Source organism: Stegodyphus dumicola, chromosome 1, assembly GCF_044657685.1.
Source record: "Stegodyphus dumicola isolate Sdum_Otavi_A_Nest chromosome 1, ASM4465768v1".
Taxonomy (NCBI): Eukaryota; Metazoa; Arthropoda; class Arachnida; order Araneae; family Eresidae; genus Stegodyphus; species Stegodyphus dumicola.
In genome coordinates, this window is record NC_140768.1 from 235,874,407 (window position 1) to 235,895,537 (window position 21,131).

Here is a 21,131-nt window from a genome sequence, read left to right on the forward strand (position 1 = left end):
TTTCTGATCTTTAATTACACTGCTGGCCATTAAAATTGCACCACCAGAAAGGAATGACCTGATGAACGTTGAAATCACATGAAAGGAAGAAGAGGTTGGAATATGCAAATGATTAGTATTTCAGCTCATTTAGATGATGCAGAAGGGTTAGGTTAGGTTATTTTAATTACGGCAAAGCCTCGAGAGCTGTCTGCCTAAGGGGAGGGATGCCTTCGTGGAGGACTTTCTAAGGAAAACTGGCTCGTATACATAGTTACACATGGGCAAAACCACGAAAACACCCATGCAGCCAGCCCGTTCGCGGTTTTCGAACCTCGGACCGAACTGATGCAGAAGGGAGAAACGACATCCGAAAATCTGCATAAAAGAAAAGTTGTGTAGTGTATTTCTCATTTGGAAAGCGCTTTGTAAGGCCGGAGTTTGCTCAGAATATCGTGTTATGTCTCGAATAATAAGAAGAAATACATACCAGCAAGTGTTGGAATGCAATAGAGGTAGGATCGTTGCCTATCGAGAGTGTGGATTATCGTTCCGTGATATCACCCTTCGCACTTGTCGACAACCAACAACTGTCATGCGAATATGGAATCGATGGGTTGCTGAGGGTCACACTGAACAACATGCAGAATCTCAACCCCTCCCATAACCAACACCCGAGACGACAGACATATTGTGAGGTCAGCCCTGCAAAACCGTACAACTATAGCACGGACCATTAGTCAGGAAATAGGCATGTTTGCTGCAGGCCTATACTTCGCGACAAGCTAACTTGAGAACACATACAAGGCTAGAACAACCTTTTCACAGCTTTTCACCCTATTCTTCAAGTTATCCTTCTTTAACTACTCGCAGATATTCAATTCCTCTAATTCGCTACACGTTTGGCAACTTCTTGCCAAATCCAGCATATTTAAATAACAATCTTTTTATGCAGTGAAACTGCAGTTGAAATTGATAGTTCATTGTAGTGTAAAATGTAGGACATGTTATTCCTTGTCTTAATTTATATGAAACATTTCATATTATCTAAATGTGACGTATACGAATTTGATGACATTTAAAACCCGAATCGTTGCTTAAAACTTGAAAAGGAAGAGCTAACAATGTATTGCTTGCAGTTTGAGCCAAATTTTTTTCCCAAGACCATTTGCTTAGTTAAAAATAAAATATACAAATTTTGAAAAATCTGGCAGTAAGTTATTTTCTATTAGAGTTTATGCAGCTTGTTGCTACCAAAACAGTGAGCAAGGGGGAAATTTTCGATTTTTTTTTTTTAAAGACGTTACTTTGATTTTATTTTGCGATTGTTTAGAAAACTCTTGACAATATTTTATAGCAGACACTTAAAAAATTATATCTTGTATTATTTGTCTCCAAAGACACATACAATTCCCAGTCAGGCCCAGATAATCACCCTTGTACAGTACTTTTTATCCTACCTTTCTGATTACTGTTTAAAATCAAAAATAAAATGAATAAAAAGACTAGAAACTGAGATCTTCAGTTTACAGTCTAACAACTAAAGAGTTTACCATTAAAAATTTCAAGGTATTAGAAAAATATTAAAACTTTAATGACAGAGGAGAGAGACTATTCAAACTGATGAGAATGTTGATTTGAAAGGGGGAAGAATGTTATTGTTCTGAGATCTCGTTTAGGGTGAATAAGGCATGTAGGTCCATTCAAGGGAAAGAATGTAAACAAAATAACGTTCGCAAAAAGCAACTGAGAGGTCTTTTGTGTGGGAACAGCACCAGTCTATGCACAATGACAAGGCCATCCAAACTATGTACAATGACCATCATAGGAAATATTTTATTTTTAGTGCACCTAAACGCCGCACCCGCTGAAAATTTAAGTTTTAAACACGTAAACGCTGCGGGGTTTCTTCCGAAAATTACGGTAGTTTTGCCTTGAAGAATGAAACGTCTATGCACGATATGGCGTGAAAAGTGCGTCTTTTGCTTCGTGAAGGGGAATGCATTGCTTTTACATATCCCAATTTATAAAAAGAAGACTGATTCAGCTCTCTGAGAATCTGTGAATTATATTTTGTCGTGTACAACTGTATAAGCTAGGTAAAAACAATATATTTCCTTCAGGGTACAAAAACAACAAGCATCATATGGAAAAACCTGGCTATTCCTTTCCTTAGATGAATCATCTGCAAATCAAGCGTATTAATGATAGAGTTGCTTAAGCCATGAAACACTGGTAGTTATGCAGCAAGTTCGTTTGTAATGGCTGTAAGCTCTGAACTGCATGTTACATAAAAGAAGTCCTTTACCCTCATAAAGTCCCCACAAATACATCTCTTCCTTTAGACAGAAACCCTTGTTCCTTCTACCATAGTTAACATAATTGATCAGTACTTTCGTATTGGATAGGTTATATTATTTGAATATAGCAAAGCACACAAGAACTATTCGACTAAGGTGCGAGATGCATTCGTGGAGTACTTTCTAAAGGAAACAAGCTCATATATTCACATTACACATGGGAAACTGACCATGAATACAGCCCATTCGCTTGTGTTCAAACGATGTCAAACTAACAGTACTCGGCGATGTAACCACTCGGCTACTGGTGGGACACTTTCATATTATATTTTCTAAGGGATTTGTGAGCTTGTATTTATAATGTTATTTATAACTGTTTACAGTTCTGCCTTTTTTTAAATTTTATTTTTGGCTTTGAAAACAGCCCTTTTATTTTTAATTTGTGGCCCTGAAAAGTGCCTTTTTTTTTAACTGAGGTATTCAGTCCCGCTAAGCTTATAGCAAGTAACAATATCATTATCGTATTTATTATGAAAATGCTCACGTAATATGACAATAGCATTCATTACGGTAATCTTAGCGGTATTGTGTGAAAACACAGGTTTATGAGGTTGAAAATTATACGCATGTCGAAGATAAAGCAGAGACCATAACAACTGCTTTTTTCTCTTCCCAGTCGGTCAATGAATGAATGCTTTAATGTTTTTTCTCATCAAGAGTGGGGTGAGGTCGGGGTTGCTGGAATTTGCAGTTTCGCCAATAATGCCAAAAAAAGGGAATGTCTTCCTGCTGGTCATTGAATGGTTGACATGATTTAGCAAATTTTTAAACAAAAAGCTGAACGCAATGTAATCTATCCTTTCACACATTTTTTCCTTCTGTCTTCCACACATTCTCTTTGTTCATCAGCATTCATATTTCACAGCGTAATTTTTACAATATTACTTCTCGAAATGGTAGAACTACATTCTACTGTGGATGCATACACTTTCTACTATATTCTCAACTTGAGTTGACTTGAAGTATAGTGTCTGCTCATACGGTGCGTCAACGTTTGCTGCCGCGTGGACTATCAACATGACAACCATTACTTTGGCTTCCCTTAAAAATGCAGCATAGAGAGAGATGGCAACTCTGGTGCGCCGAACGAAATACAGTGTAGTGTTGTACAATGTCATCCTTTCTTGAGGCTCCGAGGAGACCTCACATCGCATGCTTGCATTCTATATCAGCATAGGTGCCCTGCACCTGATGTAATGGTTTGGGCGGCCACTGGGTGCACGATACACACATCTCTAGTTCGGATTGATGGTAATTTGAACTTGAAGCGGTACCTTTCTGGTTTATGTCCAGCAGTTGTGCCCTATCTTCGAGGACTACCAAATGCCATCTTACAACAAGATAATGCAACACCATATGTTGCACGTCGTGTTCTAACCTTCCTCGACACACAGGATATATGATTGCTGCCCTGGCCTGCACGGTCTCCAGATCTGTCACCCATTGAAAACATCTGGTCATGGGTTACTGAGAGACTGGCCTGCCACCCTTCTCCAGCTAATATGGATAATAAAGTGTGGCATAGACTTGAAGCAGCGTGGAATGAGTTGCCCAGTTCGACTTCATGCCTAACCAGGTAAGTGCCGTTTTAGATGCCAAGGATGTCAGCTGTTTCTACTAAGTTCACACCCCTGTAAACCTCTAAACTGCTTACAAATTTAATAGGCATGCCATGCTGCTTACATACACTAAATATCTTTTTTGTATTTCCTTTCCTTCATGGTGTTGCAATTTTAATGGCCAGCAATGTAGTTTGCAAATGGATCAGAGAGAGCTGTCCATTTCTGAAAGTGCTACACGAATTGCCTTCAGATAGTGAATCTGATACAGATCCTGGTACATGTGCAAAACATGCAATGTTGGGTTGTGCTTTCTTAAAGGTGGCATCACTTTCTTTGGAAAGTATCACTATGGGAAAAAGATAGACGAAAGTGTAAATATTATATATCCAAGTTGTTTTTTTAATTATACGCATGTAATCATCATATAACCAAGAGCTTTCGGGGGCTGTAGAGTAGCAGGCCTCTCTGTGGCTCACCCTGGGTAATGCTACGGTATTCAAAATCTAGTGTTTTTTAATCGTAGGCAAAATCTTTTGTTGTGCGCTTCCCAGCAATGCTCGCTTCAGCACTCTTTTTCAAGCTCTATTCATTCAGGAAGCCCGCTTGAGGCGCAGCCCCAGAATCAAAACTGTTAACACTATCTTTACAAAATTTTACTTGCATATACTCCTCTAGGCCTGATTAGACTGCCTAATTCCCCCCCCCCAAATTCCAACTTTAAAAGCTAGCATGGTAGAAAGGGTTAATAGCTATCAACCTTCGTTTAAATTCCTTTGCTATTTTGATGGATTTGATACCGACAGAAATGTGAAGGCAGGTAGAGGGGATCAAAATAAGCAGATTTTGTAATGGAATAAATGTGTTTGCAGAAATGGTAAGCTGACATGGTAGAGTGTGTTGTCAAGTGGCAGGTAAAAATTCACGCAAGGATTAATGATTTTATCCCAGCAAAATGTTTTACCAACCTTTCAGAAATGTCCTACATCATTACTGCAAAATCTGCTCATTTCCATTCTTTCTACTTACATTTTTGCCAGGTATTGAAGCATCTTATATATATGATCTAAATTTACCATATGGATATCTCTCTGTTTACAAAGGGTAAATGAAATTAAAACTTGTAGAGTATGTAAAAATTTTTAGTTTGAATTATTGTTAACCATATTATCCTCTTGCATTGCAAAAGTATTGTTTTCTAGAATGACATTGTAACAAACTACATTTTTTTAAAATTCATTTAAACTGGTGATTAAAATTAACATGTATACTGTATGTATGCTTTTGAAAGAAAAAACTACCAATTCAATAAAAGTATATAATATAAATTAGGTATGTCACTTCTTATTACATTCATTTTTGTACTTTATAAAACGCAATAAATTAGTTTTTACAGTCATTATCAGAGGAAGATGTTCACCAAGAGATTTTCTTTGTTGTTTTATCTGAAAAGAAAATTATAAATTAGTATTATTGCTCAAAATTAAAAAAACATTATTTAATCATCAGTAAATTAAGACTATGTTTTAAAGAAAATAAAACAAAATACTACAATTTAATTATTCTGGAATGTTTAGGCAATTTTTAAGCATGATTAAAATGGCAGAGTGGCAAAAATGGATATATATATATTTTAAATTTGATCCCTTCATAATTGTCATTCCTGTAACAGTAAACCTTTGCTGAACATCATTTTGCATGTACACATTATCTTAATTTCATTTTGCGTAGTGCTAGAATGTCATTCATCATCAATGAAATGCTTGCCAATTTCAACTTTAGCCAGAAAATATCAATAATTTAAAAAGTGTTTCCATTGATTAAAAATAACATTAAAGAAATCGAACGAATTACAAAAGCAACTGGAGCAAACAAAGAAAGCCACAGAGCCAAAGAGGTCAGAGTTAATTGTGAAATGACCAATGAAGACTTGGATGATTTTGTAACATCAACAACAACGAAAGCAGTAATAATGAATGAGGCGATAAATAAGCGAATTATTAATAAAAGCATAAGATGTGTCTGATATTGCAGTGAGAATTAATTCATATGAAATAAGAAGAGGACAACTGAAAAACTTTGCTTTCCTTACCACATAACTTTCAAAAAGTTGCATCAGTCATTGTCCCAAGCAAAAATCTCCAGTTTAAAAAAAAAAAAATTATTTATGTGCATCAAAGTCATAAATAAGTCTTTGATTATCTTATTTTTGGTTATTTTGGCACAGCACAAACTTCTCAAATTACTGATTAGTGGTCTCCAAGAGAATGCAGTCGCATCTATCACTTTGCAATCTGCAGCATGAAGATCATTACAACGTGGGATAATCATCAATTATATCAAAGAAGAAGAGTGGCTTCAAAAGTATAAACAAACAGTGGTGCCTTCCATTGCTTTTGATCAATATAACACTCAGCAAACTATTTCAATCGATTACAAAAGTAAGTTTCCTAGCGTATTTTCCTGTTAAAATCATCATTTGTTCTTGGATTGCTGCAGTATTCAAGTAATTTGTATGTAAAGAGCCATTCCCACTGGGATTCATCCGAGCTAACGGAGTCACTTCCATGTGTCAACTAGCTCTGCTGTGCCTGCAGTTCAGATTTTTCAACCTGCTGCCGTATGGGAAAAAAACTGGTTTTGGAGATGGGTCGACGAAGTCAGTTGTGTTTGTTAGCTCAGATAAACCCTAGTGGGAATGGCTCTTAAGATATCACCAGGTCATATTTATCAATGAATCCTGTTTTTGCTTCAGTTCTGAAAGTACGTTAATACACTTATGATGTCATTACAATAAATGGAAGAATCCCACCAAATTATGGGTCAGGCTGAACATTTGGGGGAACCACCAGTCCCTTTTGATAGCTAATGATAACAGTTAAGTTACCAGATGCAATACACTATTTCAATCAACAAAGATCTGACAAGATATGCATTATAGATATGAAATTATTTGCTCAATATGAACATCAGTTATTTTGCTGGACTTGCCTACACTTCTGCTATTAAGCAAAGTCAATATGGGAAATGCTACAGGTCCTAAAATCTCATGAATGTACTTGGTTAAAAAAGAAGAACTATCATAACTCTGACTCACAGGACCATTATTATACCTAATATTTGAGCTATGTGTTATTTGACATGTTTGGCAGGATTGCCTTGTTCGTCACATTAACACCCCATTATACTTTATATTAAGGTCACTTTATTACATGTTTTGCTGCAACGAATTTTTTTGCAAAAATGATGGCACTGCCTTTAAAAATAAATCTTATTTTCATACAATCCAATGTTTAGATTACACAGCCGCCTGCAGTCATTGGCGACTGAAAAATCGCAATTACGCAAAGAACACAATAAAATTTTGAAGGAAGTAAACAGCCACTCTTCGTCTTTTGAGAACATTTTGCTTCTTTGACAGTAACATAAGTATATTTAATAACAATACACGAGACTCATGTACACATAATTATAGTTTCAAAAAGTGAATATGTACATTTTACTGCTTGGAATGATTTTAAAAATCATCAGTTTGGAGTGTTTCTTGAAATGTTACAACTCAGAAGACACTGCATAAACATGGGTATTAAATGAGTCCACGCTAAAGAAAATAAACAATTTTAATCTACTTCAATTTTCTGATCATTTTTCTCTATTGATGATAATTTACAGGAATGATAAATCATTCATACACATTCCAAACCATTGTAACTTAGTTCATCACAAATTTGAAAATGACTCTGGTTAAAACCATGAGCTTCATTTACATTCCCTTTTTATTGGTTTCAACAATCCCATTCGAATCAATCAAGTGTCCCTTTTCCTCACACAAACGTATGCTTTTCCAACATTTTGAACATTCAAACACAATAAAATATGTTTTCATGCATCAATGCAAACAGCTTTCTCTTGCATCTCCAAAATCATAACAATGCAGTTGTAAATTCACTCATCTCACCTTTTTCATACCATATTAGCATTTAGAACATCATAGAAAATTACAAAAGTCACAACTACTGCATTAAAAAACTCTGTAATATACACTGAAGTGACAAAAGTCATGGAATACCTCCTAATATTTTGTCGGTCCTCCTTTTGCCCAGCGAAGTGCAGCAACTTGACGTGGCATGGACTCAACAAGTCGTTGGAAGTCTCCTGCAGGAATGTTGAGCCATGCTGCCTCTATAGACATCCATAATTGTGAAAGTGTTGACAGTGCAGGGTTTTGGGCACAAACTGACCTCTCGATGATGTCCCATAAATTTTCGATGGGATTCATGTCGGGCGATCTAGGTGGCCAGATCATTCGCTGGAATTGTCCAGAATGTTCTTCTAACCAATCGTGAACAATTGTGGCCCGGTGACATGGCGCATTGTCATCCATAAAAATCCCATCATTGTTTGAGTACGTGAAGTCCATGAATGGCTGTAAGTGATTTCCAAGTAGATAAGTCAATGATCGGTTCAGTTGCACCAGAGCACTGAGTCCATGCCATGTAAAAACAGCCCAGACCATTATGGAACCACCACCATCTTGAACAGTGCCTTGTTGACAACTTGGGTCCATGGCTTCGTGGGGTCTGCGCCACACTCGAACCCTACCATCAGCTCTTACCAACTGAAATCGTGACTCATCTGACCAAGCCACGGTTTTCCATTCGTTTAGGGACCAACCGATATGCTCACGAGCCCACAAGAGTCGCTACAGGCGATGTTGTGCTGTCAGTAAAAGCACTCGAGTCGGTCTTCTGCTGGCATAGCCCAAGGAAGACAAATTTTGCCGCACTGTCCTATCGGACACGTCCCTCGTACGTTCCACATTGATTTCTGCGGTTATTTGACACAGTGTTGCTTGTCTGTGAACACTGACAACTCTACGCAGACGTCGCTGGTCTCGGTCGTTAAGTGCAGGTGTTCGGCCACTGTGCTGTCCATGGTGGGATGTTATGCCTGAAATTAGATACTCTCAGCGCACTCTTGACACTGTGGATCTCGGAATGTTGAATTCCCTAACGATATCCAAAATGGAATGACCCATGCGTCTAGCTCCAACTACCATTCCGCGTTCAAAGTCTGTTAATTCTCATCGTGCGGCCATAATCACGTCAAAGCCTCTTCACATGAATAACTTGAACACAAATGAAAGCCCTGCCAAAGCACTTCGCATTTATACATTTTCTACGCAATGCTACTGCCATCTGTATATTTGCATATGGCTATCCCATGACTTTTGTCACTTCAGTGTATAAGACTGGTGACAATTATCAAATTAAATTGCTACCTTTTTTTTAAATACCTCTTCTCTATTGTCCAGAAAACCTGTTAATCATTAATCAACTTGTAGCATCACCGCCCTCAAATTCTTAACTTTTTTCCAACTTGAGACTCTGGGATAGATCAGGAACCTATCAATTATTAATCAAATCCCAAAATTCAAAGTGTTTGTATATTTCATCCTTGCTTACGCAACACTGCAAGCTTCAGACTAAGAACTTTATCAGTTGATTGTTCAGATCTTCCTCTACTTCAGAATATAAAAACTACACTGGTGTGAAAAAATTAAGGACAAAGTCGAAAAATTAGCATATCAGCTGGACAAAGAGGCAGAGCGGATAGAAAGACCAATCAGGAGATTAAGTAAGGTGATGTACGGTAGCACATGCGCAGATATGCAGGTAGACGTAATGGGAGAGTGTCTGAGTAGTATAAAGCATGTTGTCGGTGTAAGATCAGTTTTTCTGACAAAGAGATTGCACGCCATATAGCAGTTAAAATCACACCAAGTTGCTGCCTCAGTGAGAAATGGCGAATAATCAATCTGTTAGACGACATCTGGATGCTTTTACCCGAGGTCGAATCATTGGGAAGTTGGAGGAAGGCCGCAGTGTGACAAGTGTGGCTGCAGAGTTCGGAATTGCTCACAGCATCATTTCATGACTTGAGACAATTTCAAACTACAGGAACACCGGGGGTTTAGTAGTGCTCGTCACGAGGAACCACACCCGCAGATGACCGGTATATTGCCTTACAGGCCAGAAGAAACAGGCGGCAGACAGCGGGAAAATCGCTAGACACACGACACAGGCGACTGGACGACTGATATCGCGTTTTACCGTGACCTGAAGACTGCACGGTGGTGGTCTGTTTGCACGACGCCCTATACGGTGTGTACCTCTAACACCTGCCCATCAGAGAAGGCGATCTCTGTGGTGCCGGGAACACCGGAATTGGAGAGACAATGAATGGGGACGAGTACTCTTTACAGATGAGAGCAGATTCAGTCTGAGTAGCGATTCTCATCGCATACTCATCTGGACAGAGCGGGGAAGCCGCAATCATCCCTCGAACATCATTGAAAGGGACAGGTATGGAGGTGGCGGTGTTCTCGTTTGGGGAGGCATCATGCTTGGTAGTGGTACAGACCTTCACATCTTCGACGCAGGTTCAGTCAACGGGACACGTTATTGTAATGAGATTCTTCTTCCATATGTGCATCTTTTTAGAGGCGCTATGGGTCCGCAGCTCCTTTTCATGGACGACAATGCACCATGTCATCACACAGTAGCTGCCAAACAGCTCTTAGAGAGTGAGGATATTGAACGTATGGATTGGCCGGCACGATCTCCGGATCTCAATCCCATCGAGCATGTATGGGATTTTCTAGGCAGATGCTTGGCAGCTCGTACCTTACCACCAGTAACGATTCTGGAGCTTCGATTGGTGCTGCAAGACGCATGGGCAGCAATGCCTCAACAACTCATTGACACCCTCATTCTCAGCATGGGCAGACGCTGTGAAACCTGACTAGCAGTCAGGGAAGATCATATCCCCTATTAAAGACCGGATGTTTCTTGCTGGACACCCATCACAGGGATGTTTCGGCCTTCAGTCGCATTGCGCTCCATGCTACATTTTCAATAAAGCTTCTTTTTATCCCTCTGATTTCTCTTTTAGTAAGTGTTGCTTACATTACTCATATCCTTACGTATTGGGGATCTTACGGTATTAAATGTGTTGATTGGGAAAGCTTTTGTACAAAGTTATATTGAAAAAACCGTCTCGTCCTTAATTTTTGCACACCAGTGTATTGCTGGTATTGGCAAGCCTATTGCCCTGAAAATGTCACTCTGGCAGTGGGTTAAATAACATGCCATTCCACATGCAAAAATATACACATATGTATAATAATACGTATAATTTCACCTGCAAACATCCATATATAAATCAGCACAAATGTAAGCTTTGTAGGCTTGTATGGAGCAGGCACGAGCTTGGCATTTTCTGCAGCAATTTATGCCACATCCATAATTCCATAACAAAGGGGCATCTTTACAACCTGACCAGTTCCATTCTATAACTGAGAATATTTTTTTCCCAAAAAGGGGCTATTAATCTTGAAATGAGGTTTTGCGCTGATTCACTATAAATAGCTGTCACTTTTCAAACTGCTGCCACCAGATACCACCCTGTATTATTTTTAAAGAAATTAAATAATGAAGAATCTACATGTATGTCTGTATGCTCCTCACACAGTGAAAAAATGACAGTACTGCAGCCGTCAAATTCTGAATAACATAGTCCTCCACCCGAATATGTGCACCTAGAAGCCCTAATTTTGAATTTGTTTTATTATCTATTTCATAATTTGTAAAACTTTAATAATTTGAAGGCAAGCAGGGGCAACACTGTTTGAAATAAAACATTTTTATTTGCAGACAGTTGCCATCTGGAAAAATGTATGTTATTTATCTTTCTTTCAATTTTAGCGAACAAACTTGGCTCTATGAAAGCAATGCATTACTGCATGAATTGAACTTTATGTAGCATAAGTGCATAGACCGTGATATTTAATATATAAAGCTAACACACACACGAAGAAATAAAAAATAATAATAAAAAGAAAAAAAAAAAAAGGTTTAGCTATCTTACTATGAAAACTGAACACATATAACGAAATGTATGCCAACATGTAACACTGCATCCAGAATTCTAAACATATACTGTCCTTAAAAATTTTGTGAATTTGCTATTGAATGGAATGTGGTATAAGTGTGAAGAAAATGCTGATTAATAATACAGATAAAAAGACACAAAAAAAAGGAGCTAATAGGAATAAGTTCAGGAGCAGACTGCAAGCTCAGTGAGAGTGTGTGGGGGGGAAAGGAGTAATAATCCTTTTTGGGTGACCAGTGAAACCTGAAAAAAAGTAAGGATGGCTGTTTAATGTGCATGTTGTGAATTGGGCTCTTAGTAGTTCCAATTTAACCCTTTCGCCGTCCTCTCCTGTCCGCGAAAATTCCCCCCCCCAACGGCCGTCTGTTTTCCATAGCGTGTAATGTTATTTTCTCTGTACATCATAACTTTCCATACATGACTTTTGTAGTGGATGAATGTCAATCAATGAACATTAAGTAAACTTATAAGGAAATAAACATAATGGAAAAATAATAATATATCTGCTTATTTCTAACAGCAGGATAATTTGATAACATCTGATCCAGGCGGTCCACTCCTCCCATTTTGTTGCTGTAATCTTTTACAATTATTGGTTTTTTTACAGTTCTTTTCCATGTTCCAACACCAATCATCAAGTTATTATAGGCTGTACTCATCAAACGTATATCCTTCTTATCTTTCCAATTCACAACCTCATTTTTTCTCTTTTTCTGCTGAGTAGACGTTGAAGCCATCTCTCACTGCAGAAGAATGCTTGAGGTGCGTTATGGCCGCCTTGCAGAAGTTTCACTTGAACGCGCTAAACGCGTTACAGACGAAGAAGATGTTAATGAGACAAATACGCATGGGTACAGGCTGATCTTTGAAGACAGTGATTGAAATAGATTAAATTTGCAATGATATTTAATGCAAATGCACCAAGTATAAAAACTAAGATAAAAATAAAAACTTTCATAAATTTTCAAAAGAGAACATTGGCACTCATAAAATAATAGAAAATATATACAGCTTATTATAGATGACAGCCCCCCTCCATGTCTAACAGAATAAGGACATTTTAATGAGTGGATGTTAAAGCAAAAATGTGTATAATATATTCTTAGTTGTAGACATTCTGTACAGGTTATAGTAGAAAGCATCAATTGCCCATTTTATGCATGATATGTAAAAGAAGGTGGACATACATGGGGAGAGCAAATAAGTCTCTGCTGTTTAATAAAATATGGAGCCACCAGTAAATTATGGTTAATACTGTCTGAAGTAAAATGTCATATCGTAAGGCTGGACATTAGCTAACAACATAACCTTGAAACATTAGTGATTTTCTATCAACATTATACATTTTTTCCATGCCAAAATGTCGAGTTTGAGCTGAATAAGCATCATTTGTAGGAATTGTTGATTTACTTCTTTAATTTGAAGAAATCTGCAGCTGAGGTTCATTGTTTGCTTTGAAGCTGCCTTATGTGAGAGAAATTGTCGTGAGTGGTTTAAAAAGTTTAAGAACAGTTCAAAAGTTATAGAAGGATGTAAGTAAACAGAGACATGGAATTGGAAGCATTATTGGATGAAGATTCATGACAAATGCAAGTCTTACATTTTTACATTGCACTTACATTAGGAGTGACTCAACGAGCAATTTCACATCATTTAAAATCACTGGGAATTATTCAAAAGCAAGGAATCTATGTTCCATATGAATTGAAGCAGAAAACCTTTGAATGCCAGCTTTTTTACACATGAAATGCTGTTTGCCAGGCATAAGCAAAATAGTTTTTTGTATTGCATAGTCATGAGTGATAAAAAATGGATCCATTACGATAAAACGAAGAAGAAATCATGGGGACCACCTGGCCATGCTTCAGTATCAACAGCTAAGCTGAATATTCATGGAAAAAAACCATGTTGTGTATATGGTGGAATCAACTTGGTGCGATGTATTCTGAGTTGCTTAAGCTGAATGAAACCATTACTGGAGCTCTGTACTGAACACAGTTGATGAGAGTGAGACAACCACTCAAAGAAAAATATCCCCACTACTACTCCAGACATGACAAAAGTATTCTCCTGCATAACACTCATTGACATGTTGTGGCACTGGTTAAAACCTACCCGGAAACATTCAAGTGAGAAGTTTTCCTCATCCAGCTGTATTCACCAGATTTCGCTCCTTCTGATTACTACTTGTTTCAATTGATGGCACATATCCTGTATAAGCAGCGCTTCATATCATAATTAAGATACCAAAAATTTGGTAATTTGTGGACAGCCTTGAAAGATGAAATGTTCTTCTGATGTGGTATCCATCATATGTTGCCAAAAAGATAGGAAAAAGAAGTGGCTAGCAATGGACAATACTTTGAATAAACATGCCATTCTTTCACAATAAATGACCAAATTTTGATAAAAATGGCAGACACTTTTTTATACACCTCATATTTTAAAAACTATACCGTTCATGTATTATAGTAATTTAAAACATTAATTACAACATAATGAGTTTTTCTTTTTAATCTATTATTCACCGCATTAATAAATAAATAAAATAGAGTCAACATATTGAAGAAAAGTTGAAAATAATTAGATTATCACCATGTATATATGGAAATATTAAAAAAATTCAGTACTGACCCAAAAATATAACATTTTAGCTATGTATAAGATTTAATAACTGTAAACATATATTTTATAATATAATCTATAAATTAAAGTATTAAATGCAATATAAATATTATAGCAATTATTTATTCTCTACTAACAAATAAAATTACTTACTCTTCCTTTCAAAAATTGAAGCATGTTTGTAAGCTTTTCGACAAGGCAAATACGTTGTGCCAGCCAGTCTAAATGGTCTTCGGCAAAGACATCCAAGAGAATATCTAATGCTTCAGCTACAACCCATATATGTGAATCTTTTGAAGCAACATCAAGAAGAAATGATCCAATCTTCTATTTTGATTGACAAGAAATAAAAGATTTGTTTTATAATGAAAGCAGTAGCATAATAGAAGATGTATATGAATACACTTATTATATGCCCATAATTTTATTCCTTATTGAGAAATATAAATAAACCTTAAAACAAATAAAAATTTAAATGCCTATAAATTCACTATAAACTAAATATGGTCACTTCAGACCTACTTTTATACAGAGTTTAAGTAATCTTTATACACAATTAAAATTAATAATCCATATGAAAATGTATAATTATCTTAATCAAATCTGTAATGTTTCATTTAAAATTTAAAGAAAAATTATGACTAGAAATATTTAGTGCTTAAACATCATAATCCAACATATTACTCTGAAAAAAAAAAAAAAAAAATATCACATTGGAAAAATATAATTTGAACAATTTGAGATTTGATCAGAGTTGACAACAACTTAGCTCTTCTTAAGAATTTGACACCAAAATTTTCTTCCTGACACTTAGCTTCCACATTTATTTACAATTAAAATAAACTATCTAAATTCAGATAAATTAAAAAGCAGATTTGGCAATTTACTGGTACACATGATAAGAAATCGTGAATCTCGCATTTTACCAAAAGGCTTGGCAGCTATGTTAATCAATGATAAACAATTTTTTTGGGGGGGATAGAGGATGTTTTAGATAATCATTTAACTTATTGAATATAGCTAATATTTGAATATTTCTTTAAGAATAAGAACAAAACATTCAAAAGTGTATGCTCATGAACAAACCGAAATCCTTGGAAGTGTAGCTGGTCCTTGATCAGCAAACATTCAGCAGATACCTACCTACCTTGAAATATGGAAAACCAGTAGATTTTCAAGCTGCATGACAATGTAAAGAAGATTGACTTCAAGTCACTTTTTAAAAAGCGCAAGTAGTAGAATAACTCGATTTCACACTAAGTGAATTTAAGATCATACAGCATATATCTATCTATATATATACAGTACGAATTCCAAGACCCAAACTTGTTAGGACTTCGACATTTTTCTGGATTTGGGATTTTTCGAGATATTAGATCATCAGTTTAAATCTAATATCCTAGCATGCAGAAATTATAAAATTAAAAATATGAAATCATGATTTATGAAATAATGAAACATTTATGATCTAAAGCAGGTTCCCAACTCTACGCCGCGGGCACCAGGACACCCACCGATTGCTTAACGTGTGTCTGCCACTGTGCAATCAACATAAAATGTTTTAGTTTTCAATAAAATTCTATGCAACAGATCTCCTTTCTATGTGCATGCATTATTAACTCTATCCAACTACAAATTCATCTTGAAAAGGTAAATGTTTCCCGCCGTCCAACAGATATTCTAGAATGTGCCCTTAGGGACAAAAAGGTTGGGGACCTATGATCTAAAGGGTATCAAAATTTACAAAAAAAGAAGCTTAATCTTCATTTGTTTACTTTATTAACATTTCCTTCAATGTAAGTTGTTTAAGTTGCTACGTTTTTTGTGCTAATACTTTCTCTTCAATTCTATAGACAGACATCATTTTTTGGGTACTTTTCCGTTTGACTGGCACAATTTTCCATTCTGCCGGCGCAAACAATAAAGGCCACCGAAAATGGTACAACCGATGCCAAACCAAATATCCTCGCTGATAACCTTTTACACCACTTTCAAAACAAATTGCTGCTATTTCTTTTCAGATTGATCGTTTCTTTCAATATTGGCATACAGTTACATAAAATTTTTTTAATTATAATATTGAAATAATTCTTGCATTTAAACTCAAATTCTATACTAAGATTTAACTTGAAATTAATGTAGATAATTACTGAGAGAATTCGATTCTTGTAGCGTAGTTTACATGAGATGAGATCATTTGGGATCACGTGATATGAACCAGTGAATCATGATGTTGTACCATGAAAGCAAAAGTAAATTTTTAAATTGTCTTTTTACAATTATGTCAAAAATGGATGAAAAACCAATGAAAATTTGGGATTTGCCCAGGACAGAGGAAGAATCTGTCAAGATTCTTTCAAGCGAAAGGTGTTTTGCCTAACATTACTATTTGTGACAATAATCATGAAATTTAATTATATTTCGGAGATGAAATTCAATGGCGCTGCAACCTTTCAACTTGCCGCAGTAAAAGAAGTATACGGAAAGGTTTGAATAATCGAGATTGAGTTTCTTGAAGTGTTTAAGATTTATTTATGGTTGGAGTGAAGAATTAACTTCAGTTAAATGGTGCGAAAAGCATTTGGAAATCAATCACGGAACATCTGTAAATTGGAATAACTACATGCGAGAGGTTTGTGTGGATTCTTTACTTAAATGTCAACAATGCAAAATAGGATGACCTGGTATGATTGTTGAAGTGGATGAAAGTATGTTCACAAAGTGCAAAAACAACGCGGGACGGATTTTACCACAATAGTGGCTCTTTGGTGGAGTTTGTCGTGAAACAAACGAATGTTTCTTTGTGAAGGTGCCAAACCAATCCATGACTATTATATTAGAGGCAATAAAGGAAAATATCGAAAAAGAAACTACAGTATATTCCGATTCATGGAAATCATATTGCACTTAAAAACTGGAAGAGGAAAGTTTTGAACACTTGAGTGAACAACAAGTGAACCATAAATACAATTTTGTAGATCCGGAAACTGGAACGAAGCAAAAAAATAGAAAGACTATGAGGTAGCGCTAAATGGCGGAATAAGAAACACAGAGGAATGGCATGTCATCATCTGGAAAGTTACCTCGCCAAATTTATGTGGCGAAAGGACACAAAAGACCCATTTGAAAAAGTTTTAAACAATATTAAAATATTTATGCTTCCAAAATGAAAAAATTCTTAGAACTAACATTTGTTAACATTATGTGTATACTGTGTGTTGTCACCAATAAAGTTCGCTTGGCAAGATTTGTGATGGAGAAACGGAAATGTCCAGGTTTGCACCAGCGAAACAGAAAAGTATCATTTTTTGTTTAGTTGGAAAGTTCCATAGTTCCTGTAATTGCTGTGTTGAGAATTCTGGCAAACTTGTCAATTGAAATTCTTTTCGTTTTCTATAACCTCTCAGTCACTTTCTTCACTATAGGTAGCGGTATTTTCTGGATCTATACCATACTAAAAATTTTGCCATCCATTGATGGTTGGGGCACTGTCATCGCAATGAAAAATTTATGTTAACATAATCTTCATTTATTATCGTTTCTCCACATTTCTTTACAAAATCCATTAATTGGAAATTTTTACCTTCAAATTTGTGGCTATCATCTCCATCGTCCTCACCATGAAATATGGTAGCTGGCCATAAATTATGCCAAGCATTTTTTAAAGTATGTGAAGACACATTCTCCCATGATCTTGTGATTTTCCACACAGCAGATTTTATGCTAAAATATTTCAAAAATTCTTAAGTAGTCTTGCCACTATTCAAGAAATTTAACATGGATTTTAAAAATGCTCAGTTATTATTGTATTTAAGTGTGCACGCTATTTCCATATCTATAGGCTGAATGATAGACATCTAATTTAGAGGATAAAATAATATGAATACATTATCTTTCATTAAAACTTTAAGTGAAGTATGAGCTAGCTTAACAGTTGTCTACAATCAGGACAATATCTGTGTCATCAAGGTAAACCAACTGAATTCAAAATGCTGCAGAGCCTCAGGTATGAAATAATTTTCAAACCAATCATTCATTAACACTTGTGTCATCCACACAACTTTTAGTTGTACGATATATAATGGGGAACATTTTTACTCCTTTAAAAACTTAAGGTCGTGTACTTTTTTCCAATTATGAAAAGTTTACACTTGTGCATTCCTGCAGCATTAGCACATGCTAAAATTGTTAGTCTTGCTTTGGAATTTTTGACACCAGTTGAAGCCTTTTCTGTCAAGGTTGCCATGGTATTTCGCTGCACATATTGCCAGAAAATACCAGCTTCATCAGCATTGTAAATTTGTTCTAGAGATAATGTTTCACAATAATGAAAAAAAATTAGTTCAATGAATTAATTTGGAAATAGTTCAGCAACTTCAGTATCAGCTGGAGCTTCACCTGAGACTTTTACTGGCCTTATAGCATGGCATTTTTTATATTTGGTTAACCAACCTGCTGAATATGTGCACTCAGTTCTTAAGTTAATTTTTTCATGAAATATTTTGTCTTGAGCCATTAGCATTGGACCCGCCAATGGCATACCCTGGCTGGGAGGCTGTCTGAGCCATTCAATCATCACTTTGTCATGATTGTCACTTTTAATATAATGAATAATTTTTCTGTGACTCAGTGGGATGTTGAAAAGTTCCTTTTTCTGTTTTCTTATGTCATATACAGTTGACTTTCCAATGCCATGCTCCTCGCATAACTTTGAGACAGATATACCTTTATCCATTTTTCGGCAGCAATTCCACTTTCTGTTTAATGGACATCAATACATGCTTTTGCTTTGTAGATCCTGTTGCAGCTCCAGAATTAGAAACTCTTTTTAAGATAATCGAAAGGTCAAACTTTAATTTTCAAAACATTGTAATAACAATAACAGTCTGCAAAAAATAATAGGCTGGATGAAATCAGAAAGTTAAGAAACCATGTAATCTGCTATATTTTAACTAAATTATGTATAGCGTGATATGTATCATGAGATTGGCCACGAAAGACAAACTGTTCTGCTAAATTTTGTCTTGCTTCTATCACGCACCGAAGCAATTAAGCCTGAACTGTATTAGTTATTTATTATACTTACGTCTATTTCTTTCACAAACTTAAGGCTTATCTGAGTCCTGAATAAATAAATTCTGTGGCTATCAATTAAGGCTTATCAAGGGCCGGCGCTAGATATCTTACTGTCTGATGCAGTCTCTTCGGGTCCTAAATTCTGCTACCAAATGCCTCCCTAAGTTCTAATTTTTGCAGCCATTAAATTCTAGGTCCCAGTTCTTTCCCTAAACTCTAAAAAATTTGCCATTAATTTATTTTGTTGTTTGGTGCTTCTCTAAATTCCAAAAATTTTGTCTTCCCTAAATTCTGCCACCTGGTGAGGTCATATGAGCTCTGGCACCAGTTCTGAGTTTATGTGAATAGCAAATCAGTTATTTTTAACTGATGCATGCATAAAGTATACAAAAAAGGGGGGTTGGTGGCCCAGATTTTAGATCATTCTCGATACTGGACGTCCGGATATTGGACTTTGTTCTGTATATATATATATAATGATTGTATATAAAATTATTGTGATGCAAAATATATGAACTTAATATTTAATTCATTATTCTAAATTGCAATGTTACACATTTTTTGTTAATTACATTTAATTCAATAACTGCCTTAACATTTCATACTGAAAAAAAGTAGAGAGAGCAATAACTTTTATTTATCAGTGATTTTAAACATGCTACAAAGTAAAGTCATGATAAATGTGCATATAATCATATAGATAAACTTTTATGTAAAGCAATTCTATCCTTATTTAAAGCAAAATTAAATAAAATACTAACTTAGCATGTGTTACTAACACAATACAAATAAATACTTAATAACACTTTTTAAGTCTTTACAAATTGTTTTAAAAATTTCTTCACAGTAAACCCTTGCTAAATGCAAATTAGCACAACACAACCTTGATCGTACATGATGTCTCCATTTATTTTGCCTCAACGTGAGAATTTTAATTATACGCTGTTTGCTGTAAAGTGACTTCAGCATTACGACAGCAGTGTGCTCTTAACCAAGCTTAAGGCATATGGCAAGGTTTACTCTCCCAACAAGAAATCTTTGAGCACATTGTGCCTTTGACTCATACGTCTGCTCACAATCAAGTACAATCAAATTCCACCTAATTGGCACCCAATTAACTGGTAATATCAAAATCTAGCACTCTTGAAAATCTAGATTTAAATACAAAATTTAGGCCTGTGAGATAAAAAAAAAAAAAAAAATTATGCAATGGGCTATCTATCTAAAGACTAGAATGCTGAAAATATTTGTGTTATGTTTCTGCTGTCCAACATATCAAGCTTATACAACTAACAACTGTTGCTGTTTGCTGTAAAGTGACTTCAGCATTATGACAGCAGTGTGCTCTTAACCAAGCTTAAGGCATATGGCAAGGTTTACTCTCCCAACAAGAAATCTTTGAGCACATGGTGCCTTTGACTCATACGTCTGCTCACAATCAAGTACAATCAAATTCCACCTAATTGGCACCCAATTAACTGGTAATATTAAAATCTAGCACTCTTGAAAATCTAGATTTAAATACAAAATTTAGGCCTGTGAGATAAAAAAAAAAAAATTATGCAATGGGCTAACTATC

The 21,131-nt window shown here is 35.8% G+C and overlaps 1 protein-coding gene across 1 annotated transcript in view; it reads right to left on the reverse strand.

Moving 5' to 3' along the window:
• Window positions 1-5,202: 5,202 nt before the first annotated feature.
• The window catches only part of LOC118197520 (HEAT repeat-containing protein 3), a 140,951-nt gene continuing 125,022 nt past the window's right edge, over window positions 5,203-21,131 (reverse strand). Inside the window, exons 14-15 of the mRNA XM_085826547.1 lie at window positions 14,630-14,803; window positions 5,203-5,343 (exon numbers count right to left, since the gene is read on the reverse strand). Of these exons, the coding sequence (XP_085682673.1) occupies window positions 5,236-5,343; window positions 14,630-14,803 (282 nt within the window). The 3' untranslated portion in view covers window positions 5,203-5,235. The remainder of the gene's footprint in view (window positions 5,344-14,629; window positions 14,804-21,131) is intronic.